Source organism: Anolis sagrei, chromosome 6 (genome assembly GCF_037176765.1).
Source record: "Anolis sagrei isolate rAnoSag1 chromosome 6, rAnoSag1.mat, whole genome shotgun sequence".
NCBI classification, from domain to species: Eukaryota; Metazoa; Chordata; class Lepidosauria; order Squamata; family Dactyloidae; genus Anolis; species Anolis sagrei.
The window spans coordinates 98,232,634-98,260,047 of record NC_090026.1 but is presented as its reverse complement, the minus strand read 5'-3'; the positions used below and the strand labels follow the sequence as shown (position 1 = coordinate 98,260,047).

The window sequence follows — 27,414 nt, the reverse complement described above, 5'->3', positions numbered from 1 at the left end:
CGCTGATGGTGCTAATCTAGAAGATTATGTTGCCACCATCATTCTCGTGTGCTTATTTGTGTGTACATGTATATGCATAAGACAGTGAGAAAAAGAGAGGTGGAGGGACAGACCACATTTCCCAATGAACATTTGCCTACTTATCAAGAAAATCTATTATTACAATAGCACTTACAATGGGATTTTCCTGTAAGCATTGTAATACATTTAATTACATTAAAAGGAAGAAAGAAGCAACTGCATCATACAATGTCAATCTAATTGCCCATCCTGCCAAAAGCTGTTAGCATTTTCTAACATATCTTAAACATTTGGCTTGAAGAGAAGACTGTAAAGAGTCTTGGAGCACTTGAGAATCTAACCATTAACCAGCAGATTCTCTATTTATTTTACATTTTAATGTACCTGATCCACACTTTTATTCCTCTGTAATCTTGAGAAACTGTATAGGTTACCAGAGAAGAACTTATTCAAGGTTACCCAAAGGTTTTTAACGACTGAACAAGAATTTGACACCAGGTGGCCCTTCTAATCCAACAGAAGAGTCACTATATCTCCTAGCTTGGAAGGAGAACATCATTGTAGCTTTGAATTTCAGTCTTTTCTGTCTATGCATGTTTCATCTCTGTAAAACCCACTTCAAATCAATGAGCTGCATCATCTATCGAATTCTAAAGAATTTATATCCCACCTTTCTTCCAAGAAGATATTCCAAACAGCTTACAACATTACAAACCAATATTACATTAAAATCAGATTCTCTGAAAGTTAAAAAAGACATAATTGTCAATGTTACTATACTATTATGCATATTTAAAATTAATAAAGCTATAAAATACATGGCATACTTCATAGATGACTACTACAAACACAATTCACATCTTAAAAGCCAGCCAAAAAAGGTCTTTATTTGCCAGCAGAAAACAAAAGCAGGTAGGGGACTACCTGGACCTTCTGTAGAAAGGTACTACACATATTGGGACAGCCATCATAGACAGAACAGAGCTCCAAGTATGGCTAAATCAGGTTTCAAATCTCTGAATATCCCATCTTCCACCATAGTGCAGAATTTGACACTGGACACAAAATCCATTCCTTTTAAACCCACAGTTTATAAAGGGACATAAAAGAAGGATGTGAGCTGTATGAAGACCACCAGCACTGAAGCGATGCTCCTATGCCATCCACTCCACTGGACTGGCTAAGTTGTCTGAATGCCTGATTACCATCTCCCAAAGCAGTTACTATACTTCCAACTCAAGAACTGAAAATGGAATGTTGGTGGTTGGGAAAAGAGATTGAAAGATGGGCTTAAAGCTAACTTTCAAAACTGTGAATGAAGAAAGTGCTAAAGCTGGGTTGCAGTTAAACATAACCCCCCCCCCCCCTCAAAAACACACACACACAAACAAGATTATGCAACCAGACTGATTGATAACTGGCAAACAGAGGGAGAACATTTGGGGGCAGTGACAGACTTTGTATTTCTAGGCGCGAATATTACTGCAAACGCAGACTGTACCCAGGAAATCAGAAGATGTTTACTTCTTGGGAGGAGAGCAATGACCAATCTCAATAAAATAGTGAAAAGTAGAGACATCACACTGGCAACAAAGATCCGCATATTTAAAGCAATGGTATTCCTCATAGCAACCTATGGATGTGAGAGCTGGACCATGAGGAAGGCCGAGTGAAGGAAGATAAACACTTTTGAACCATGGTATTGGAGGAAAATTCTGAGTGCCTTGGACCACAAGAAGGTCAAACCAGTCCATACTTCAGGAAATAAAGCACGATTGCTCACTGAAGGGAAGAATATTAGAGGCAAAGATGAAGCACTTTGGCCACATAATAAGAAGACAGGAAAGCTTGGAGAAGACAATGATGCTGGGGAAAATGGAAGAAAAAAGGAAGAGGGGCCGACTAAGGGCAAGATGGATGGATGGTATCCTTGAAGTGACTGACTTGAGCTTGAAGGAGCTGGGGGTGGCCACAGCCAACAGGGGGCTCCGGCGTGGGCTGGTCCATGAGATCACAAAGTGTCAAAAGTGACTGAATGAATAAACAACAGGTCCTAGATGGCGACTGTATCGGCTGAATTCACATCAAATTCATTCCCCTTTAGAAAGGTTTTTGCAAGACACCAAAGTTTAATTATGTAACATTAATAAAAGTTGCCCACAGTTAATTTCATATTGTTGAGTGGTCTTGAGGGGGTTGGTTTTCGATTTTGGAATATTTCTCACTTTAGATAAGGGATACTTAACTTAAAAACAGAAAATATAAGTAGAAGGTTAAAGGGACAAATTATCTAGGAGAGTGGTACAGGAGAATAAATGTATCTGCTGTGTTGCTTTTTCTTCAAGTTGGAGGCAGAAGTCCTCAACAAGACGGGAAACACATTTTTGGAAAGTATGTACTAACAGTGGAACAGCTTCTGTCAAAACTCCAGACTTACTACAGATGTTCCCCCAAAAGAACTCTGCATTAGGACAGTATCTTTAAATGAGACTTGACCACTAATTATTTGAACATTACTTGTCACGAACAATTTCAATCAGCCATGCTTTTTTTCTCTACTAGGGCATCAATCAGTGGTGATTGGTGGTACTCTTGTCAGATAGCAGTAAATCCATCCCCGGCTCTAGTGTGATCTTTAAAAGAACATCCCAATCTGCTGAATCTATTTGGATCACATCTTGGATTTCTCCAAAGTCTGAACTAAAACCAATCACAGATTCACCTCTACACTGACATCAGAGCCACCAGCAGCCACTAGATCAAATGGACATCATTTTATAGACTTTAGGAAACAGCACTGCCCAAGTGTACACCAGTGCAGTTGGAACTAGCAGGGATCCTTTGTCACTTGGTATCTTAAATTGATTTCTTTCGTGACTGTCCAGGGCCATTACAATACCTCGTCTGTGCGTCTCTAAAATCCATGTTGTCCTCACTAAATATGCTCTCGTAAAAAGTGCCAGGTAGGAAGCCATGATGATTGTCGCTGCTGTGCTGCACTGTGTTCCATCTCAATCATGCAAGCCAGCAATTATTATCATGGGCCATTTTTCTTTTTATGAGGTTACTTCATATTTTCCTTTGCACCGAAGAACTGACACTACGCTTCCAGTCTTCAGATAAAAAACAAGTGTTGAGATAAACTGTAAAGGTTGTCCTTTTGGTACTGTTTCTGAATAGAACAGAACAGAAGGAGAGCCATCTACTTATCACAGCAGTAAAGATGAAGCCCCTTTCACTGATATTAAATCCCACACAAAATGAAATAGGAAAAAATATTTTTGGGACACAAAGGATACCGGCAGCAAGGCTGTCTAATCTCTGCATGCACATTTTACATCTGCTTATACCTTTGCTATTCAAAAAGGTTAATCTCTAGCATGGAAAATGCTTTGCCCATCACCCAAGTCCTTTAGCCAACTAATCCATGAGAGAGGAAGTATTATCAGCACTGATCTAATTTTACAGCTGAAAACAGCTCTTCTACTTTACTCTAGTTTCTTTAGATATAAGAACTAAGTTATAGAGAGTTTTTTAAAAAAAAATCCAAGTAAGAAAAGAAGGCGAAGTTCCTTTGCATCCACAACATGTACAAAAGTATATTATAATCTAGGGATGAAAATTTAGGGAAAGCAATCAACCATGTTCCCTGAATCCTCACCCTACTATGAATTTAAATTATGATTACTGCAATATATTGTGGAAAGGCAATGACAGAAGCCTCCAGCAGTAATGCTGGAGGATAAATCTATTATCTCAGTATTGTCTGAATTGTTGTAATGGCTCCTTTCTACACAACAAATTGAATAGACATGCTCATCCCTAATTATACACAACACCCCCGCAGACACTGCTATTTGAGCCTAATTGTAAAATAAGAGACCTCAGGTTTAAACATAATATCCCAGCTAATTATATTTCAAACACATTAAATGATGCAGGGAAGAAGAAGATACTAATCTGTTTTATGGGCTTAGTTTACGGTAAAACAACACTGTTACCACACAGCAGCACTCGTCCTAAGATTTAAAATACTAGCTTCTTTTAGCATGCAGGAAAGAAGCCTGGGGCGGAGAATGAGGCTGAGAAATACGCTGACACTTAAAGGACTTATGCCTCTTTGATCATGTGTTCCTTCAAGGTTTCAGTTCTAAACTCTGGCGGTTTAATCGGAGTTAAGTCACATGCATTACAAGCTGCAGAAAGGGATAGTGAAATGGGAATCACTTGAGATAAAGGAGGCTTAAGAGCATATATCCTTCACTTTTCACAAGCCAAGAGCTTGAATGTGTATGTGGTTGTAGCCAGCTCCCTTTACTTGGTGCTGTGCACTTCTGCATGTGACGGTTTTTGTTGTTTATTCATTCAGTTGCTTCTGACTCTTCGTGACCTCATGGACCAGCCCACGCCAGAGCTCCCTGTCAGCCGTCACCACCCCCAGCTCCTTCAGAGTCAAACCAGTCATTTCAAGGATACCATCCATCCATCTTGACCTTGGTCAGCCCCTCTTCCTTTTTCTTTCCATTTTTCCTAGCATCATTGTCTTCTCTAAGCGTTCCTGTCTTCTCATGATGTAGCCAAAGTACTTCATCTTTGCCTCTAGTATCCCTCCCTCCAATAAGCAGTCGGGCTTTATTTCCTGAAGTATGGACTGGTTGGATCTTCTTGCAGGCCAAGGCACTCTCAGAATTTTCCTTCAGCACCACAGTTCAAAAGCGTCTATCTTACTTTGCTCAGCCTTCCTTATGGTCCAGCTCTCACATCCATAGGTTACTACGGGTAATACTATTGCTTTGACTATGCAGATCTTTGTTGCCAGTGTGATGTCTCTACTCTTCACTATTTTATTGAGATTGGTCACTGCCCCCAAGTAAACATCTTCTGATTTCCTGGCTACAGTCTGCGTCTGCAGTAATCTTTGCACCTAGAAATACAAAGTCTGTCACTGCCTCCATGTTTTCTCCCTCTGTTTGCCAGTTATTAATCAGTCTGGTTGCCAGAATCTTGGTTGTTTTGATGTTTAACTGCAACCCAGTTTTTGCACTTTCTTCTTTCACCTTGGTTAGAAGGTTCCTCAGCTCCTCTTCACTTTTGGCGATCAGAGTGGTATCATCTGCAAATCTAAGGTTGTTAATTTTTCTTCCAGTAATTTTAACTCCAGCCTTGCATTCATCAAACCCCGCACATCGCATGATGTGTTCTGCATACAAGTTGAATAGGTTGGGTGAGAGTATACAACCCTGCTGTACACCTTTCCCAATCTTGAACCAGTCTGTTGTTTCATGGTCAGTTCTTACTGTTGCTACTTGGTCGTTATACAGATTATCCAGGATCTTTAATGAATCTCCAAGCAGACAATTCATAGTAGTAGTATCCAAGACCCATAGTAGTATCAAGGATCTTTAATGAATTTCCAAGTAGACAACTCAAAAACTGCCTCAGTTTTTATTTTGTTTGTCATTCAAAGGGAAATTATCAATTATGAGACGCAAGAGGCAGGAGCAATGGGGCAACCTTAATCACTGCTATGCAATAACATGTCTTAAACTGAATGAAACCTTATTCAGTTAAAAGCCACCTGGAGGAGGAGAAGGGCGTGGAGGACCGGAAGTAGCTGCCTTGGAAAAACAAAACAGCGGCAAGAGCAGCTGCAGCAGCTGACTCTCCTTTCTTGCCTGCCTTCCCTGCCATGGCAGGAGTCTCTTCTGCTGGAAGGCTGGACAATGGGTCTCTGGAAATAACTCAGAGTACAGATGACGACCCTCTGCTTGATGCTCCCCTCCTTCCACATCATGCATTGCATTCCAGATTGCATTGCATTCCGTACTTTGGGAAGTCTGACTTGGCCATGGTAGTCCACGCACTGGTTACATCCCGTATAGACTACTGCAACGCTCTCTACGTGGGGTTGCCTATGAAGACTGCTCGGAAGCTACAAATGGTCCAACGATCGGCAGCCAGGTTGTTAACAGGAGCGGCACTCAGGGAGCACACCACTCCTCTGTTGCGCCAGCTCCACTGGCTGCCAACCTGCTACCAGGCACAATTCAAAGTGCTGGCTTTAGCCTTTAAAGCCCTAAACGGTTCTGGTCCGACCTATCTGTGCGAACGCATCACCCCCTATGAACCAGTTAGGACATTAAGATCGTACGGGGAGGCCCTGCTCTCGATCCCGCCAGCCTCACAAGCACGGCTGGCGGGAACGAGAGACAGGGCCTTCTCAGTGGTGGCCCCTCGGCTGTGGAACGTCCTTCCCACAGATATTAGATTGCCCCCCTCCCTGCTGGCGTTCAGGAGAAGAGTGAAGACCTGGCTCTTTGAACAGGCATTTAATTAAGCAGTGCAATTGATTGATTGATCTTGGAACTTGGAATAATGGACGAGGAGATCGGATTATGACTTTACTGATGAGACGTGATGGATTAGTTATATGGATGTATTGATGTTAGATTGATGTACTGATGTATTGTTATATTGATGTAGTTGCCTTAGTTACTGTTTTAATTGCTAATGTTGTGCACTTTGTATATTGGTTTGGTTGTAAACCGCACTGAGTCGCCTACGGGCTGAGAGAGTGCGGTATACAAATAAAGTAAATAAATAAATAAATAATAAATAAAAGCTTATTCTTCTACATACACTGACTGGCAACCTGTGCCACCTGGTAGGCCACATGTCAATGAGTAGTGAAACTGCTCTACCTTTAGATAATGAATCCATTTTGGGAATTGAGTTCAGCACCTCCGAAACCTCCTTTCAAGTTTGTACTAAATATTTTAATGGATTGACTGCCCCATCAGGTGTCATTCCTAGAAGGAGAATTCCAGATTGCACAGAGAATTCATTTCCAGTGGTTTTTGGAGACATCAAGATCTGCTTTGACCTTTACAGGTAAAGCATGTACTTTGTTGACAAGCTACTGCCTGCCCGGATTACACCTTGTTTTCTTTTACCGTTATATTGTACAGCAAACTCCTGGAAGGATGAAAGTCTTTCTTTGAGTGTTTGCAGTTGACAGTGCTATAACAGCAAATTTTGCAGTGCATTCTTCCATAGCTTCTTGCTAAGGAGATTCTAAAAAGGGAGATAGCTATCTTGGGTCACTCACTACTGTTGTGCGCTTTTAGGTCATTTCTGATTTTTGGATCACCCTTAGACAAACCTATGACAAGGTCCTCTTAGCAATATTTGTTCAGAAGGGATTTACCTGCCTTTGAGAAATTGTCTTTCGTCCCATACTGGGATCCTGAACTTTGTCATTTGGTGTAAGATTTTCTAGTGGAAGGTTCTAGTCCACTACCCTGCACTATAGCACCAAAGTTTAACAGAAAATTCTTAGTATTACACCGAACTACAAATCCTAACATTGTGTAAGATGGCAATTAAAAGTGATATCAGACTTATAAACATATGCAGGGAAGAGACACATTTTCCTACATAGCCACAACACTTTTCTCTTGCAAAAGGCATGGGCTAAAAATGCCTTCTTTCACAACAAATATATAGAATGTGTAATTTGTTTTGAGCTCCATCATTAAGAAAACCTGTGAAATTGTAAAACAAGACTTAAATAGTTGATGTGGTTGTGATTGCTGTTTGAGACACATAATCTTTCATAGCTATGGTCAATACTTATAGTACCACTTAATCTGACTTCACAACAATGAAGGAAATATCTTCACTTCTAATCATTTAGATGTTAGTGGGAAACACATTTTTGATAGAAATATTCCTGTAAATTAAATTAACTACAACTGGGAAACCACATGTCCTGCATTACTAAACAAGAAAAAACACCAATTAATAATATATTCAATGTCTATGTGTAGTTACTTCTTGGGGTCCTCCAGAATGAACAAAATGTTGCTGTTTGTTTAAAATTTGTTGTTTTTTTTTTAAAAAAAAATAACAATAACCACCAGATGGTGTTTCTATTATCCCAAGCGCCAGCAACGTTTTATCCTATCCGAGAGTATTGATTCCCTCCCCAGCAAAACAAAAAATATATATCCAGGATATATTGGAACAAAAGAACACACATGGTTCAATAATTGCAGTTCCTTGGCCACTAACTCCTCCTTGGTTCTTTGGTGGAGGAGAGCAGGGGGAAACTGGCTGTCTGAGGTTCTTAGACTGTTGTTCCTTTAACAAAGAAGGCATGAACAACATTCAGAATCAATAGTGAGCAAAAGCAAGGAAGAAATCTGATTGATGGCTGACCAAGTTGCTTGTGGAGTTCCTTTTACCCACACTCCACTACCACATTTTATAAGAAGGAAACATGTTGGGAATCCTTCAGGTGAATGCAGAACAGCACCAAGCAGCTATAAACAAAGAGCTCTGTTGTGAGAGTTCTCACCTATTTGCACTAATTTGGAAAAACTGTACATTTCCTTACTGTACAAACCAAGTCATATGTGTGCACACAACCCATCCCTTTCTCCTTTTTTCACCTTGAGAGTCTTCTGTTGACCATGGTTTAACTGCACAGGTAAAAGGTTCAGGATAAATAAATTTTAGATCATCAAGTGATTTAAGTATGGAAGTACTGAAATCACAAAGTACTAATGTCTGGAAAGGTTTCTGCTACTACCATAAAACTATTATTGGAAAAGGGGGAGGGGAACACAGATATAAGCTAGTCTGTTAACGTGTGTGAGTGAAATCAGAATACTTGACTCCCATTCAAAAGAGAAAGTTCCTAACCATTCATTATAGTACAGAGCTGGCATTCAATGATAAAAGTTGATGCTTTGTACATGAGGTTTTGAGATCAATCTTTGGCCTCCAATTAAGTTGAATTCAATTGCCTGTTCTATTTGAGATGCAAAGGCACTAAAGCTAAGAGTAAGGTTCATCACCAAGAGCAAGGTCTGGCAACAGTTCAAAGATCCAAGCATGCTGAGAGTAAGGTAGTCAAGGAATGCCAACACTGGAGCTGGAGAACATACCGTTTTACCAACTCTTTGTAGGGAAATGTGAGGGTTCTAAAGCCTTAACATTCACTGCCTTGCACCAGGTACAGCTGGATGCCACCAAGAGCTATCCAAGAAAAGTTTTTTTTGAGTCCTACATAAGTAACCTTTTAGCCAGTAAGATATTTTGGAGAGAGAAAAACATGTAGTCCATATTAGATTTAATTAGTTGGTTTTTAAAAAGACACATGAGGTATGCCATGCTAGAGACCATTTAACTCAGAACATAATGCAATTGCAGTTTGCAGCTTCTAAAGTAGAATGCATATCCAGAAAACTTTATTTTTTTAAATTACCAATATTTTCATAAAAGAAACTAAGAAAGTTATATCTATCTGATTAAATTCCCCTTCTATAAGAGAAGGAGAGGATGTGCTCTGAATTCTTACATTGTCTTGAATAGCAAAGCTCACCTTGGGGAGTAAGGGCTGTTAGGGAAAGGACATCTGATTCGCTTTGCTAGCTACGTGAAAATAAAGCTTATGTTCTAATTCTTTGTTTCCCTTGTTGAGCTTCAACTCAATTATAAAGCAAAATCTGGAGCTACAATGCAAGACTAGATACAGCTCCATGTGCACAAGTAATAAACTCCAATTCCCTCTGCCCAATTTAATTACAAAGCCACATTTGGTGTTACGGCTAAATGCGTACCAGGTGACTGCATGCTTCAATCTGTCTGAGGCACTTCAAGGACTCTTAGCTTTGCTGTATGACTTGCACTGCCATTTTAAAAAATTGCAGGCTGTTTGGAGTACACAGCAGTGTCAACATTTTTGCTTTTGTGACTCAGGTTGTCCTTGCATACTGACATTATAAGAATAATTATTTTTGGTAATTTCAATTTCTATTTACGTGTGCAGGGTAATCACCCCCCAGACCCGACACAAACCAGTCTCAAAATGAAATTGGGATAACAAAGGCCACAACTTGTTTATTAGTTACAACTGAAACAGGATTGGCAGCCATACATAGGTCCTGTATCAACAAACTGTACAGCCCAACTGTTGATTGGATGAACTGCAAGGTGGAAAATCTGGATGGACTGAAAGGTTCTGCCTGGTCATAACTGGCCCCAGGCCAACAGGGGGAGAGAGGTGCAGTGTAGTTTCCTGTGCAGGTAACCGCTCTGGGTTACCTGCACTGCCACATCCCTAACAGGACACTGGAATGACCCCTTGATGAGAGGGAGAACAATCCCGAACCAGAACCAGGGCCAATGCCAACTGCCACCAAGTTGTGATGGAGATACAAAACAAAATGCAACACAAAATAGGCAAGGGTGGGAGGGTGGGGAGAGCTCGAAGGCAACTGAGCTGGAGGAGCCTACATGCCAACTTATATAATTGGCAGGCAAACCAGAGGGAATAAGTCTTTCTTCTCACCAGCGAAGCAGAATGCCTGCTGCTGATTGGTTGGTCCAGGAAACAGTGAGCAGGTTGTGCATGGAACACAGAACTCCCTGAAAAGAGGGAACCCTGGGAAATGGCAGCTGCTGGGAGCACTCGCCACCGGAACTTTCCTGCCTGGTAAGTCGGGAAGACAATTTACCCATTTACAACATATGAAAGATATGTTTTTCCAGAAATAAAATGTCACCACAGTTCATAAGGGTGAGAGAATGAGGAGGCTGAGATTAGCTGGACCTTTGGCATTAGAAATGCTGATTGGGCTGGATTTCTTTTACCTGCTAAGGTGAGAGAGAAGAGACAACTTCCACCTCATCACACAAGGTGATTTTAGCATCCAGGAGGCTCCCTTCTCAGAAACCCACACTGCCCATAACATGACATACAGCAACTTCTGGTGGGACTCCATGGAGGAAGCGTCCTGACAGTGTGACAGGATGCTTCTCTTGGAACATGGGAGGCTTCCTATGTTCCTTTCAAAACAGCTGGGCCAGTGCAGAGGGAAGCCAAGTAGCGATGCTTCCCCATGTGGGATGGGGAAGCATCACTGTAGGTGAGGTGGGAATTAGGATGTTTTTCCCCACTGTCCTGGCGATTCACCATGAAGGCTGGCAAGGATGAGACCGGGGGAGTCATCCTTGTGATGAGGTCCAAGGAGAAAGCAACTTCACCAACTTGGTGTTGGTGAAGGAGAGAGTTTCCACTCTCTGCTTAGAAGACAATGTGGAAAATGGAAGAAGGACCTCGAATCTTAAGAAATTTGTTAGGACTAGAAGGATGGAATTCCTCTGTTTAGAAAAGGGGAATCGGGATAAGGAGAGAGCAAGTGAGGGTATATTAAGAACACTAAAGGATAACTCTGCTAAACACACTGTAACAAAAATAATGAAGAACCTTGTACTGCAGCACCTTGAAGCCACCTTATCATTAACTGAGTGGGAAAAGAGAAATCAGGGAGTATTTTATAGAAGGATTCTACCCCCCCCCCTTTTTTTTAGACAATTTGATCATTTTACAGGAAATGTACTGCCTCTCTGGTGTGCTTTCTTTGCTGGAAAAGGCATAGGAGAAAAACACAGTTCATACCACATGCTCTCTGTCTTTGTACTTCTCTGAAAATGAACAATCATTTAATGGCCAGTCAGTTCAGCTGAACTAAGTCCGCCAAGATCAACAGTACCTCTGGAGAGCATCTGCAGATTTCTGTAGCCTAGAAAATGTAAACCCTTATGTTTTAGGCTTTCAAGCTCTTTAAAACTGCTGGTAAGTTACTAACTTTGTAATTTCCTTCAACTCTGTCAGAATATATCTCCCTGTTCCCCAATGATTCCCCAATGGCTCACCACATTTACATCAGTCTCAATTTATATCACAAATCCAAGCTTGTAAGTAACCCCAATGTAAATTGGGACCCAACTGTATTGTCCTTACAAATACTACAGTTATACAACATGGTTTGTCAACCCAGCCTTACAGACTTACAACCAATTTCAGGATTATATTGTATGCTATAATGAACTTGTAGCAACTGCTGTTATGAAGATAACATGGAGTAGAATGTAGGGCTTCCCATTTGGTCAGAGTGCTTGTCTTCACATATTTCTTGTGTTCTTATTAGCCCCTTGCCTACCCATTCATACTAACAAAAAACTAATACATCTCAATTAATCTGCAGTTAACCAGAGTCCAGAAGAGTTACTTTTTTGGTTACAACTGCCAGAATTGTCCCCTTTCCTTTGCTACTTGAACTGTAGTCCAAATATATATATACCTCTGATATGACCTCTTGGAAACTTGCCCAAGGTCACCCAGTGGATTTCCACGGCCAACTACAACAATACTCAAACCACTACAACACTGGCTCTCAAAGAAAATGCCAATACTTTTCTTCATTTTCTGTTCAACATTAATTGCCTTTGTCTACTTTGGATGGAGAAAAGAGGACAATTTGAATAAAAATAAAACAAACACATACCCATACAATCTGACAAGAGAAATCTGAGTATGAATGTATAGATTTTGACCTTATTGGTCTTTTTGGCAGTTCATGGTATCCACAGAACTCTCCTTTAGCAACGTATTTCAAATGCTATACCTTGGATGATCTTGGCTTTGGTGATATATCCATGCATTTAAAGATCTTACATATGTTTAACTGAGACCCATTCCATAAAGTTGTATAAAATCCACATTGAGCTGGATTTTATGGCAGTGTGGACTCAGGTAACCCAGTTCAAAGCAGATATAGTGGATCATCTGCCTTGATATTCTGGGTTATATGGCTGTGTAGAAGAGTCCTAAATGTGTATAAATCAGAAAAAGCATAGTCCTAAATAGAGTGGAATCACTGAATCAATCACCAAATGTCATAGTCAACACTAAGAAATGGCTATTAAAAAGATCTTGCAATTGTATTTACACCAACACATTTAACAACAATTATATATTTAAGAGAGGGGAAAGTAAAATAACAAATCAACTTACCATCACTGTTGATACAGACCACCTGAGGAATCTGAGTCCCTGGCCCACACTCCTTTTCATTGTCTGGAATGCAATCTTCCAATTTTACTATCCTCCAGTCATAGCAAGAAGGTTCTTCACATGGAATTGCTTCAAGTAAATGGGGGCAGTTGCCGGTGCCTCCAGTAGGTTCATTGGTGATGCGACGTTTTCTCAGTTTAAAACCTTAGGTAAGAGAAAAAAGTATCATGGTGATTTATTTATTTATTTTTGACACCGTCCTATCCTCAGAAGGAGAAAAGAAGACACAAGGACAGCTTCATTATGTCTCTACCCAGAAGCAGATAAAAGGCTATCCCTCCATCCAACTGACCTAAAACCTTGCGATTTGAACCAAGTTTGTGCTGCTGGATTAGGGTTGCTACTGTGAAAGTTATCCACCTGTTCTATTATTGTAAGAGCCTCTACCTATCTCACTACTATGACACCAAATGCAAAAGCTTCCTAGCTGCCCTCTTGGATCCTATGGGAGACTTTTTGTACAAGCCCACCACTGAAACCATTTATCTTTGAACCACATCCTTCACCACAGAGACCATGTGTCTGAACTCATCTACAGCCAGTACTATTGTAGCATTCTTAGAAGAACAAAGAGATAACACAAAAAGGAATTTATTGAACAGAAGTTCAACATACCACTTGGTTTAACCCATCCAAATCTTGACTTGTTCTCACATTTTTCTCTTATATTAATTTAATATCATCTCCCTCCAATTGACATTTACTTCATCTTTTTGACATATTTTCAAGTATAGAGCCAATCTGCAGTCATTACCAACATTCTATATATTCACCTTCAGTTTTTACATTTACTATCTTAATTTGTCTAATAAATGTGAGGAACCCACTGTCCAAAGTTTATAACCTAACAGTTTTTGGGGATAGAATTCTGAACACAATGATCTCCATTTAGAGAATAATGATGACACATGGACTAAATTGAAAAATGCAGATGGTTGGAGATTTTGACCTAATCATTTTTGAGAAGAACCTACCAAAAACTCTCACATCTCTTCATAAATGGGAAATTGGGAAGAAGAACTTTAGATTTTTAAAGAACAATTGGAAAGTAGAAGAAATCAAAACTGACATATTTGTTCAGCCCTAAAATCTAACCAGATGGAATAAATCTACCTGGAGAAAACAGGTCTCTTCTCATGATTTGAAGACAGAACTTGAAATGTCCAACGAGACATGTCATAAAAATATTGCTGTGAAAGCTAAATCCCATTCAGTTTCCAGACTGAAAGCCTTTTAAGGAGCAATGACACATATTTGGCACCAGTGGGTATTCTGTCAATTGTTAATATTGCAATGCCCTTATAAACTCTTAAATACACAATCTTTTGACCAAATATGTCTCATTGCTTCATTTAATTCATATTTCTTCTTGGTGCTGCAGCAGGACAAGATCTCACTGAGGACCAAGTGAGGAGTTCAGTAACTGGTCAGTCTGAACTCATCCAAGGAGATTGCAGTGAAGTGTGATGTATTGTAAAATGAAGAAACTGCAGTCTAGATATAACTAGGAAGTGCAAGGAGAAAGTTAGCTTAGAGTAGGGATCTCAGCATCAATGATAGTTTGGTTCATTATACAGTCAGTTCTCCACATTTACTTGGGCAGTAGAAGGTGACCATAGAGAGATTCCTAGAGAATTTCTCTAAGAAATTCTGGGTCCTCCAGCATGGTCTTATAATGATCAATCACTGACATAAGTTGACCAATGAGTCACACTGAAGGACTTATAGATTCATAGCAAGACAGTATTAATCAAATCTGTAAATAATCAGATTTGCAAGTTCAACCAGCAAATATTGAAGATGCCTGTATTGTATTGGTAGGCTACTTTTATGCCTATTGCCTTTCAAAAATATATTAACATACAAAACCAATACATAAAACAGAATAGAAATGAGACCAACTGATTTTTTCTCTTGGTGGAAGTCATGGATCTAGCTGATATTTGCTGAAATTCAATAAGCTATTTTTTGTCTATAAGGAGAACACAACAATCTAAGGACAAGGAAGGGATTTAGTTTTTAAAAACGGTTGCTTCATTAACATATTGGCATTACAATAGTGAATTAACATCAGCTGCTACCATTTTAAAAAGAGTTCCAACAGGGCATCTCTGTTTCCTAAATTTTGCTTCCAAGTCTTCAGAGAGGAGGGATACTTGAGAACATTCCTGATGACACAACAATCCACAGAACATTGTTGTAAAAGCACAATTTTATATTTTATATAAAAAGAATAAAAGGAAGAGAATATCAGGCCCAATTATTACATCAGCTTAAAGTTTGGAATGTATGGATTCCTTGATTGAGTAGAAACATCAAGCCAACTGGAAACGTATCTCCTGTGGATACTGGGGAGGGGGGAGGGGGGTCTTACTCTATTTCTTTTCGCACATGCTCCACATCCTGAAATCTCCTCTTCTGCACAAGCATTAAAGACCCAGGATCCCTGTCATATTTTTCACCTGGGAACATGCTGTAGGAAGAATCAGAAAGTGACAAGTAGACCAAGCTGGGGGCCACAAGCCATCAGCAATAGACTACTGGTTGGGTCTAGTGCCATAATAATACTCACATTTTACCCATTAAAAACATGGGGAATCCAATCAAAAGAGGAGTATTAAATGTTAATCATCCCCCACCAGCTTATCTCTATTCCATAGATTTAAACTACTTCCCCTCTTTTATATTTTTAATTTAATGTATAGCCTGGCTTTTCCTCAATATAGATCTTAAGTTAGGTCATGGGAGAAATTAAAACAAAACAGAGATAAAGCTAATCATAACAGAAAACAACAAAGAAGCGCTTCAATCATAACAATATGGATGAAAATACAGTAGAGTCTCTCACTTATCCAACCTTCACTCATCCAACATTATATATTATCTAACATGGTGCGCCCATTTAGCCTGCCTTATACAGTAGAGTCTCGCTTATTCAACCTTTGCTTATCCAACACAGTCTGCCTCCCGCCCAGATCCACAGCTGTTTCAATACATTGCAATGTTTTGATGTTAAATTCATAAATACAGTAATTATTACATAACGTTACCATGTACTGAACTGCTTTTTCTGTCAATTTGTTGTAAAACATTATGTTTTGGTGCTTAATTTGTAAAATCATAATGTTTAATAGGCTTTTCCTCAATCTCTCCTTATTATCCAACATTTTTGCTTATCCAATGTTCAGCTGGCCCATTTATGTTGGATAAGCAAGACTCTACTGTACATCAAAAATTCAAAGATCTAGATATGTCCAGAGTGCAGGGGGTGGGATGGTACTGACCTTGCCAGCTCTTCGTATGTGACTAGGACAGTGTTTCTTAACCTGTGGGTTGGGACCGCTGGAGAGGTCGCGAGGGGGATGTCAGAAGGGTCGCCAAAGACCATAAGAAAACACAGTATTTTCTGTTGGTCATGGGGGTTCTGTGTGGAAAGTTTGGCCAAATTCTATTGTTGGTAGGGTTCAGAATGCTCTTTGATTGTAGGTGAACTATAAATATCAGCAAATACAACTCCTAAATGACAAAATTAACCCCACCCCACCAGTATTCAAATTTGGGCCTATCTGGGATTTGTGCCAAATTTGGTCCAGTGAATGAAAATACATCCTGCATATCAGATATTTATATTACGATTCATAACAGTAGCAAAATTACAGTTATGAAATAGCAACAAAAATAATTTTATGGTTGGGGATCACCACAACATGAGGAACTATATTAAGGGGTTATGGCATTAGGAAGGTTGAGAAACACTGATCTAGATGAACATCTGACCCAAATGTCCACCCATGAACCTGGCACAACACTCTTCCACCACCCCCTCCAATTCCACTGCAATATTTGAATCTTTTGATGGGCTTTCATCCATATTACTATGTTTGAAAGGTTTCTTCAGGTATTGCAGGGACAAGTGACCAACTTGGAGACAAATCACATATGTTCTTCCCCAAAACAGAAGTGAAAATTGATATCTCCTGAAAACCCCTAGACATTGAATGGGTTGTAGTTTTGTGAGGCACCAGCACTCTTTGGCAGAGAATGCTAAAGATCTGGTAAAACTGCAGTTTCCATGATTCCATAGCACTGAGTCATGGCAGTTAAAGTGATGTGAAACTGTATTAACTCTACAGTGTATATGGACTGCAGTCCCATCTTGGCTATTACTGGTATCTGAGCCTGGATGATGGTGCAGGGATTTAAACACTAAGGAGTTTAGAATCCCTCCTCCAATTAACTCGTTTTAGTGTGAGAAGTACTGCCCCACAGCCCTCCTTTATATATGTGATGGAAACCACATGTTTATTACACACAATTGCTCTGCATGTCTAGTTTGTAACTCTGACTTCAGTTTCTCCATAGCATAAGCCCACATACTACAGTAAATTTCTATGGCAAATTATTATGATCAGTGGTAATTCAGTGTAAGGAACAGTTTTACTTGCACACAGGAATGCTTCTAGGACAAAATATTTCACTAAATGTTTTATGTGCACAAATCATTCTCGATGAATGGAATCAAAATGCCATAGAATGAGTGAAGGTGACTTTCTCTGCAAAATAAATTTCCCTGTGAAAATATTGATTTATCCACCCTGATTTCTAGTTTGTTCCTAGTGCTTTTCAAAACACCCCAGCAGCTTCTTAACATTTTTTTTTCTCACAATTGCACGCAACATTACTAAATTTGTTAATGCAGTTTGACATCACTAACTGCAATGGCTTAATGCTATGGAATCCTGGGAGCTGCAAACTAGATGAGGGACTAGCATTCTTGAACAGGGAAGGTTAAAGACCTTGTAAAACTACAATGATTCTATAGCATTGGGATATGGCAGTTATAGCAGTGTCAAATAGCATTAATTCTACAGTCTAGATACACCCTAAGGTGATGGTCCAACATGTTGCATTATAAACTTCAAATGATTTTACATATACACACCTGTGTCTGTCTCTCACATATATACAGAGAGAAGGAGAATGGGGAAAGAGAGAGTTACGCATTACAAAGCTGAGAATTAACTTTTTTTTTTCTTTCTAATTCAAAATTTGTGTATTCTGCCACTAGGAAGAAGAACCAATGCCATCTATCCATCCATCCATCAATCTATATATACACACACAATTCTTTGCAACATGGAGGCCTTACAGTAAGAACAACAAAGTGTACTCTTCAGTATAATGAAGACAGCTATATTCTATAAAGATAAGATTCAGAAATAATAAGGAATCCTGAATGCACAGTATTTACCAAAGGTCATCAGAAAACCCAATGTGTTTAGAGAGCAACATAGACCTTCCTTAAAAGACCTGTATTTGCCAGTAATGATTTGCAACTGCCAAGTCACCTTAAGTTGTGATATCCGGAGAAAGGTGGGATAAAAATAATAATGACTAAGGGGTGGGGAAGCACATACAGTTCTTTAGAATTCTACCTGTGAAAAAGGCTTATGTCAAAATCAACCTAGAATCCAACATTAGACTTCCTTTTCTCAGTACTCAAAAACAGCAGATAATTTCATTTAGATTGGAAATATACATACCTTTTTTGGCTTGTTGGTCATCACAGTTTTCAAAGGTGCATGGTCCCCAAGCTGACCAGGCTGATACCTCACATTCTATGGGACATGGGATATGACACAACTGGGTTGTACTTGGAGTAGGACCTGTGCATAATTTCCAATCCACAGGTTTGGATGCTGTGAGAAGGGAAAGAAGACACAGTGATATATCTGTTGTTTATGTTTCAGTCAAGCTTTGATGAAACCAACACTGCTGCTCAACAGTAAGATTCCCATGGTCACTGGACTGTTCTGTGTTCCTGGACAGTAACCCAAAGATAACTCACTGATCCCCAAAAGGATCCAAAGAAAAAGTTTTTTCATGCCATACTGGCCAAAGTCATTTTGCTGGATGGGTAATGAACAAGATAGTACCTCCTGCTATTCCATATACAAAAATTGACTAAACTGAAAGTTGAATTTTTCTTCAACGCTGTCAAGAGGGACAAGAATTTGAGGGAAAGCAGGCTAGGTAAAGGGAAGTGCAGGGAAAGTCAAAGAGATACATAACTTTCTACTCCAACACCTTGCTGCCAAATCCCAAAATTTGTTGACTGAATCAACTGCCTCACTCTGTCTTTTTCTTAAATCTGATACAACATGAGCAAAACAACTGTCTTGGAAGGACATTTTGATGTAAGTGTTGATAAAGAAAATGCTCAAATAAGTCTTATTGTGTTGCATGCTGACTGATACTCTTTTCCATGCTGTTCAACATGATGAAGACTGGTGGAAATTGTGATTTAAAAAAAAAATGAGGAAGATTAGAAAAGCTAGGAAAGGCTGTTATCATTGGCTTTTGTGTGAAACTACTGGACACTGCAAGAGCCTGCCTCCTCCTTTCCTCTCTCCCTGATGAGCTAACTGGCGACAAATGACATTCACACTTTCAGCTGAATCAGGAGTACTTGAAATAATATTAGGACAAAGGGAGAAAGTAGGAGGAGAAGAGAGAAGCTGTACTATTTTCAAAGCAGTTCAAAAAGTGGGACAACCATGGATTATTTGGAATTGTCCCTGCCAAATAAAGGCAGTTGGAATGTGTGCCTTTCTATGAAATGGCAAAACCTTCAGAAAAACAGGATAAGCTTTTCTGTGTGCATGTGCAGTGCAAAAAATGAATAATCAAGAGATAATAGCTACAAGAGGAAGTGAATGAGATTCCCTTCCCAAGGTATCTGTATGAAATGTCTGGGAGCAGGGAGTGCTTTTGTAGATCGTTTCCTTGAACTCTATACTACAGAAAGTGCAAACTGGTGACCTTAAGACTGTAAGATTCTCCAGAAGTTGTTAGAATACAACACTCATCATTATTGGCCAGACTTGTTGGGGGTTGTTTCAATTGCAAAAAGCTTGAGCTGCAACCTTTTTGTATGATGCAGGAAATAATGTTTACAAGTTGCTGGAATGTTGGAGTCCATCACTACATGCTCTCTGAGGAAATGAAAAGTGAATCCCTAAATGCGTCTAGATTGGTTCATACTGCTGAAATGTACATATTATGCTTTTTATTAGGCTTTTAAACATCTTTTAACTTTTAAAAATGAAAGCCCACAGGTTAAGAAGAAGCAGGACTGTTTCACAGTCCTATGCAGCCAGCATAGTTCTTCCAAAATGCAGAGGACGTCTTTAGACATGTGAGGTGGGTGGCCTTAATTACATACCTGTTATTTCAAAAGTGATGGACAGGAGTGGAGCAGCACTAGCCTTCGATGTGCTCTGTGACTGACTTTCTGAAATAACATGGATAAAGACTGCTGTGAATACAAGAGAATGGAGGGTTCTCATACAGCCTAAAATGGGATTAGCTGTTTTGAGTTTAGCCTACACAGCAGGTAAGGGATTTCTCATGAATACAAAGCCTTTTCCCATTTCATTATTACTACTCCAAAATTTAACCATCATCCCTTGTGAGGCATTCAATATCTAGCAAGCTGTGGGGTTTTTTTTCCTATCACGTTCAAAAAGAACAGATTTTATTCAGCCTGTCCAAATAAGACAGATGTTTTGTTTTTGTGTATTGTGTGCCTTACCACATACCTGTTATTTCAAAAGTGATGGACAGGAGTGGACCAGCAGGTTTTTGGTTTTTTTTTTGTAAGATCTGCTCAGGGGAGCTTTACATTTCTGTTTGTCTGAGGCTGAAGGAATGTAATTTGCTTGAGATCACTCAAGTGGATTTCCATGGTGAAGTGGGGATTCGAGCCCTGGTTTCCACTCATAGTCCAATGCTCAAATTACTTCACCACACTAGCTTTCTTTTGTTGTTATGTGTCTTGAAGTCAAATCCAACTTATGACACCTGCTCCCATTGTCTTGGCAAAATTTATTCAGAGAAGGTTTGACATTGCCTTCATCTTATGCTGAAACAGCATGACTTGACCAAACTCACCCAGTGGATTTCCATGGCTGATCAAGGATTCAAACTCTGGTCTCACAAAAGTCCTATTCCCACATTTGAACAAACACACCTTGATGGCTCTCACCAAAAGATGTGGCAAAAGATATGTGAACCATTAAAATCTAGATTCCCAACTAAATATATTAACCTTTCTCTGTGCTTATTGATGCCTTTCTTTGAATAAGAATAATGGCATGAACATTTCAAAGACTTGACTGCTGATCAATTGGAACAACACCTCACTCTACAAATGTCTGTTTTTAGGAACTAAGTAGGGTTATTGTGGTCTACGAGCATCATTTCTATTAAGGTGAAACATGCAAAGACAACTCTCTTCCTGGAACATAATTATGTTTTTTATTTTGTTTTAAATAAGATAATGTATACAATTCAAAGCTGGCATATATTGCTTCAAGGCATTCTAACATGTGGGCTAGATGAACTTATTATTAAAGTCTATCTGGGTTTTGTTTATTTTTAAAAAAAAGAAAAAGAAGAAGAAGACAAGATCAGATCACTTGAATTAGACATTCTCTTTTTAAAAGTAAAATTGGGAAGTTCTCTTGGCTAATCTGCACTGAAATTAATATCAACCCTACCACTGAGCAGAGTGAACAATGGGCTCAAGCAGCAGATGTTGGAGGCAGCAACAAAGCTTGGAGAAGTTACGTTTTTGAATGTATTTCCCATGATACACTTGACAATGTGGCCAGTGCTGGCTAAGAACTTCTAGAAATCATAGTCAAAATAGCAATTTTTCCAAGCTCTGACTAGCAATAACAGTCCTGGGTAATTAGCCTGTTTGTTTTATTTAATAGTACAGAAATGTGTGGGTCATGCTCTGTCCAATGCTTCTTAAACTACCCTGTGGTTCTCAGCTGTGTTGGAGGATACTATCCCATTGGCAGCACTGAAGTAAAAGTCTTGTCTAGTCAGTTTTGTACAAGAAATGAAAGGGCAAGGAGGTGTCTTGTCTTTTGCCTCATGCAGCGAAGTGTCTTGAGTTAGCCTTGGAAATAATATAACTGCAGTGTCAAGGCTTTGTGATTTGGCAAAATTCCCATTTCAAAAGATACATACACAGACAAGAGAGCATCTTTCTGTTTCAAGTTTAAGAAATTGACCTAATAGGAGATTCGTGTCAGGACAGGATGACCCATACATGGCTGGCCTAGGATACTTCACTGTGTAAGGACAACCAAAAAAAAAGAGCTGGATTACATAACTGTAGAGTTAGGAGGCTCTTCTAGTCCAGTCTACCACCAACAGAGGAACTGATATTTTGTCACCTAGCCTCTGTATAAAAACTCTCATGGAAATGGGGCAAATATTTTTCAAGGCAGTCAAACTGCTACTAGTGACAGAGAGATCGTCCTACTTTTGAGAAATTTGAATACGCTTATTTGGTTACTTCCCTCTGGAGCAGCAGAATCAAGTTTGCATAGATCTTCAAATTCTTGAAGATGTATTTGAATTCAGCTCTCCATATTATTTCAACTTTGACAATCAGACAACTTATCCTGTTGCACCTGAGGGCAGCAGGCTAGCTTAGCACATGTGGCTTGGTCCTTCAATATCTTGTTGTCCTCCCTGTCCAGTCCACCTGTCTAGGGTTTCATTCCGTCCCCTGGTGGAGCCCACTTTGGATCAATGGGCCCCCTTCCCCCTTTTGGAGTCTGTAAGAACATATGATATCAACCCATGGTACTGTTTTCAGATTTGATAAAATGTGCTTGCAACCTAAAGGTGCAGAAGCCATACAAAGAATGATAGGAAAATCACACACTGTAAAATGAGATCTTTGTCAATAGTACGTTGGAGAAGAGAATGAGCAATGTGCGAGAGAGGTTTTGCTTGCACAGTAAGGGAAAGTGGGTTTTGGTTTAAGAAAGATTGAGCTATCAAAGATTACTTTTGAAACAGATATGGTTTTTTTTAGTGCTTAAAATGCTCATGTGGCTGCTCTCATATATTCAAGACCTTTGATTGTTCTGGGCCACTGCATAGTGACAGTAGCATAACTCATGAAACCATTGAACCCAAGTGATGCCTGGGTCATCAACATTGACTCATTAAGCCAATGCCAACCCCCTTTATTTGTGGTGAAATCGCTTAAGGCCAGAGAGATAAGAAGAGAGCTACATTTCAGGGACAGAACACATACTTGTGTAATATTCTAGGCTTGGGTCTCAAAATCTTTGATTTTGGCATCACAATCAGAAAGTATTATCCTGCCTGGGTGCATGAAAGTGCCAGAAGTGCATTTTCACACACTTGATACACAAAGCAAATAACTATTAGAAGGTAAACCATGCGTACATAACTTCCTAGTGAAAAAAATATTTATTACAAGGTATTGATAACAATACTTGACATTAAAACACTGCTTTCAATTGTTCAAAGTCCATCTACAATATCTAGTTTTAATACAACATTAATTCTGCCAAGTACTATATAACTTGGTGATAATGTCTCATTATTGTTTGATGTCGATGTTTAATGTGTTTTTAAGGGCATGTCTTTTTTATTAGTTGATTGCACTTAATATTTGCCATAACATGTTGTTGGCCGCCCTGAGTCCCCATTGGTGAGATAGGGTGGCAAACAAATAACATTATTATTATTATTATTATTATTATTATTATTATTATTATCATCTCATGTATAAGTTTAGAAATGTTAGTCAAAATTGATCCTCAAAACCTAGCTAGATTCATCCATGGGTCAATGGATGTATTGTACCATAACTCTTGTCAATGATGGAAACATCTCTGAGTAAAGCAGCAAAAGGTGAGAGCCACGTTCATCATTGCAGAAAATAAAAAAAAACACCAACCTTCTCTATTCTCTCTGTTGTAATGCCACTTTAGAAACTTTCAAATGCCTGGGAAAATGGCAGCAGCAAGGGCGCAGCCAAGCCACTTGAATGTCACTGGTGGTTTCCCCTCTTAGTGCTCTTCCAGAAAAGTCCTACGGCACAGGATCTGATCCCAGGTTTTCTGTTTATCTCAGATCATCTGGCAGTGCAGATTCATATAATCCGATTTAAAATAGAGAGCCTGGGATCAGACCCTGGCATATAGGGCCTGTCTGGAAGGGTCGTTAATGGAATAACATTCAATGGGTTAAATCAAAATCCAGAATTATGGCTCCAAAATCTACCCTAAATTTATAAATGAGCTCAACCTATACACAAGTATAAGTGTTGAAACTGAAAGAGAGTGGCCTGTTGAACTGAGAACTTTCTGAATGCTTCCTGATTTGTAGCTCATTTTTAAAGGATCCTTTCACACCACACATTTATAGCACTATAATGCTTATCTGGGATCCTGAGGTTTGTTGAGACACTGAACCAAAGAATCTGTGCACCTGTTTTTGGCCTGTAAGTGAAATATGAAATGAATGGTCGAAGTTAGAATGGAAAGTTTATCTTTCACGCTACTTTATGTGTCAGTGATTCATAACATAGCTGCATTAAGATCACTCTGACCAAAAGGTCATGATTTCGAAGCCAGCCCGGGTTGGAGTGGGCTTCCAACCAATTGTGTTGCCTGTTGTCGACCTTTGCAACCCGAAAGACAGTTGCATCTGTCAAGTAGGAAAATTAGGTACCACCTTGTGTGGGGAGGCTAAATTAACTAATTTATGAGGCCATAAAAAAGACTCCAGCAAAGCACTCCAGCAAAAGCATGCGGGTAATGCGGAAGTACTTCATCAGTGTCTCAGATGGACGATGAAAGCAACAGCTCCCCTGGCAGCCAGAAAAAGTTAAATAGCCTCTGTGTATGTCTGTATACGTTGTATGTCAAAATTGGCATTGAATGCTTGCCATATATGTGTACATTGTAATCCGCCCTGAGTCCCCTGCGGGGTGAGAAGGGCGGAATATAAATACTGTAAATAAAAAAATAAATAAACATACCTTCCTTTTCTTTGAGAGTATTTAAGTAGGAGAGGAGGTTTTCATTAGCCTGAACACAATATACTTCCCGGGTCTGAATTCCACCTCCACAAAGAGCAGTTTGATTCCCTCGTCGTTTATCCTGTTGACTAAGTAAAGGGTCAATGCGGCATTCTGTCCACTCTGTAGTTCTCCAGCCATACCTGAACCAAATAAACAGACAATCAACAAATTTGACTATTAAGCACATAATAAATCAATCTAACTCAAGACATGAGAAATAAACACTACTTAATATTTTATTTTTTAAAATTGCCCAAATTAAGAGCAAGGATACAACACAAAGATCTACAGTATGTATTACTTTACTAAACTTTGTCAATCCAGATAACATTAGCAGAAATGTAGGTCCCAATGAAATCACTGGGGGAAGTGAAGCACAATTTAAGAGACATTGGTTCACAAGAACTTCACTGCAGAGGAAGTACTTCTATGTTTGCTCATGTATCTGATAGTTACCTAAATTAAACACAATGTTTTAAGTAAACATGTGTTTCAAGAACACTAAATTTGTTTGCATGAAATTAGGCAGTTAATTGTGGGGAAAATGTATGATTTATCTTTTTGCATTGCACAGAATAGGGGCTAGTAATTATAAAATGAATAATTGCATGGTTTCATCTACTTGTTTTTTGCATTATGCAAGTTAGCTAATCTCTGTTTCTGGGCACCCAATCTGACACTGTAATCTGAAAGTAAATGACACAGAGTTTTTTTTTATTATGTCAGAAGCAACTCAAGGAACTGCAAGTCACTTCTTGTGTGAAAGAATTGGCTGTTTGCAGAGATGTTGCCCAGGGAATGTCCGGATGTGTTACCATCCTGTGAGAGGCTTCTCTCATGTCTCCACATGAGCTGGATGGAGCTGACAGTCAGGAACTCGGGAATTTGTCTTACGGAGTCGAACCACTAACCTTCAGGTCAGTAGTTCAGCTGGCACAAGGGTTTAACCCATTGCGCAACTGCAGCTCAACATAGTGAAAATATAAAGAAAATGTAAGATATGACTGAAAATTTAACAGCTGCACCGATAAAGGTATCTAATGTATCTTTGCAGGGACAACCCTGCCATTGGGCATAGTGAGGCAAATGCTTCAGGGAATCAAGTTCTGGTTTGATGAGTGGCTGAGTGTTATTTAATGGATTAATATTGTACTTCTCTACCAAGAAGAGAAGAAGGGAAACTTGTGACATTCTCTGTCTCTGGAGCTAAAATTAATAGAATGGCTTAGGATGCTATATGCTTTAATAGAGGTGGAACAGGAACTTCTTGCTCTACCTCAGGCAGTGAAGTGCACTGGGCTGACTCTTTTCTTGACTATCAAAAAACCTTGATTTTTTACATCGGTGCATTGTTCCAGTTTCTGTACTTTCACATCCCTTCTAACCATGCACATTCTTCCCCATAATGTTCCTCTCTCTCCATCTTCCTCCCTCCCTTTCACATTTTTCATTTGACAAGGTGATGGTGGAGTACTGCAATCTCCCAGCTGAACTATGGTAAATGATGAGATGTTTGGAGCTTTCCAATCAGCCAGTGCATAGAGAAAGAAGATCAGTGATGCTAACTTTAAAATCTCAGCCAGCTTTATAAAAAGGCCCCAGAGGCTCTATGCAACAAGTACTTTAAGAATGTATCAAGGGAAACATTTCCAGAGGCCATAAAAGATGGAGAATGGGTTTTTCTATCTGTCTGGATAAAAGACAGTAGCCTAGAATCAATGGCAATAGTACCAATGAAAGATTATCAAAATAGTGTTTCTAAAGCTGCAGTCCCTCTACACATTTACCCAGAAGTAAGCCATATTGATTTCATCGGAGCTTATTTCTGTTATAGACGTGAACTGGCTCACTAACGTTCTGTAAAAATGAGAAAAAGAAGATAATAGATTCCTGGGCTGATATTGTTAGTCCAAACTAGTGTAGACCAATTATTATTATTATTATTATTATTATTATTATTATTATTATTATTAATTTCCCCAAGGGACTCAGGGCGGTTTCCAACATGTAAGGCAAACATTCAATTGGCAGAAAGAAATCATACAGACAATTACATCAAGATAAACACATTCAACAATATAACACTTAACAGACAAAATAACAACTGAAAGCATCATAAAATACAAAAATATCTATGAAAACACACTGAAGATAAAAATCTTAAAAACCCATTTTGTTGTAGCTCCATCAGTAGAGGTTCAACAAAACCAATTAAAACCATTGAATCAGCAGAACTTACATAAGTGTTGATTTAACAAAGTTAACATTGATCGATGGGTCTTTTCTACTTTGGAATTGCAAGATTTAAGTCCTTTTATCTATGTGCTAATATTAATCTCAGTTGGAGGGTTAAAATAAATAATCTGATTCTAAACTGCTTCCTGGCACATTACCTGGGCTCTAATCTGGAATAATTTATTACTTATTTATACTTTTTGATTTTTTCTCTCCTCCTGGCCAGTTACTGAAGACATTAGGATGCACACATTGTGATGAATTTAGGTATCTTCATAATGAGAACTACATAATATTCATTCTCAAA

General features: G+C 39.2%; 1 protein-coding gene across 4 annotated transcripts in view; it reads right to left on the bottom strand.

Annotated features, from left to right (window-relative positions):
- The window catches only part of THSD7A (thrombospondin type 1 domain containing 7A), a 309,711-nt gene that overhangs the window by 96,204 nt on the left and 186,093 nt on the right, over window positions 1-27,414 (bottom strand). For 3 of the 4 annotated variants that reach the window (XM_067470281.1, XM_060782181.2, XM_067470279.1), the window contains exons 6-9: window positions 24,831-25,012; window positions 20,172-20,240; window positions 18,490-18,645; window positions 12,887-13,090 (exon numbers count right to left, since the gene is read on the bottom strand). In XM_067470281.1, coding sequence (XP_067326382.1) covers window positions 12,887-13,090; window positions 18,490-18,645; window positions 20,172-20,240; window positions 24,831-25,012 — 611 coding nt within the window. The remainder of the gene's footprint in view (window positions 1-12,886; window positions 13,091-18,489; window positions 18,646-20,171; window positions 20,241-24,830; window positions 25,013-27,414) is intronic. The other variant, XM_067470280.1, reaches the window with a different exon arrangement.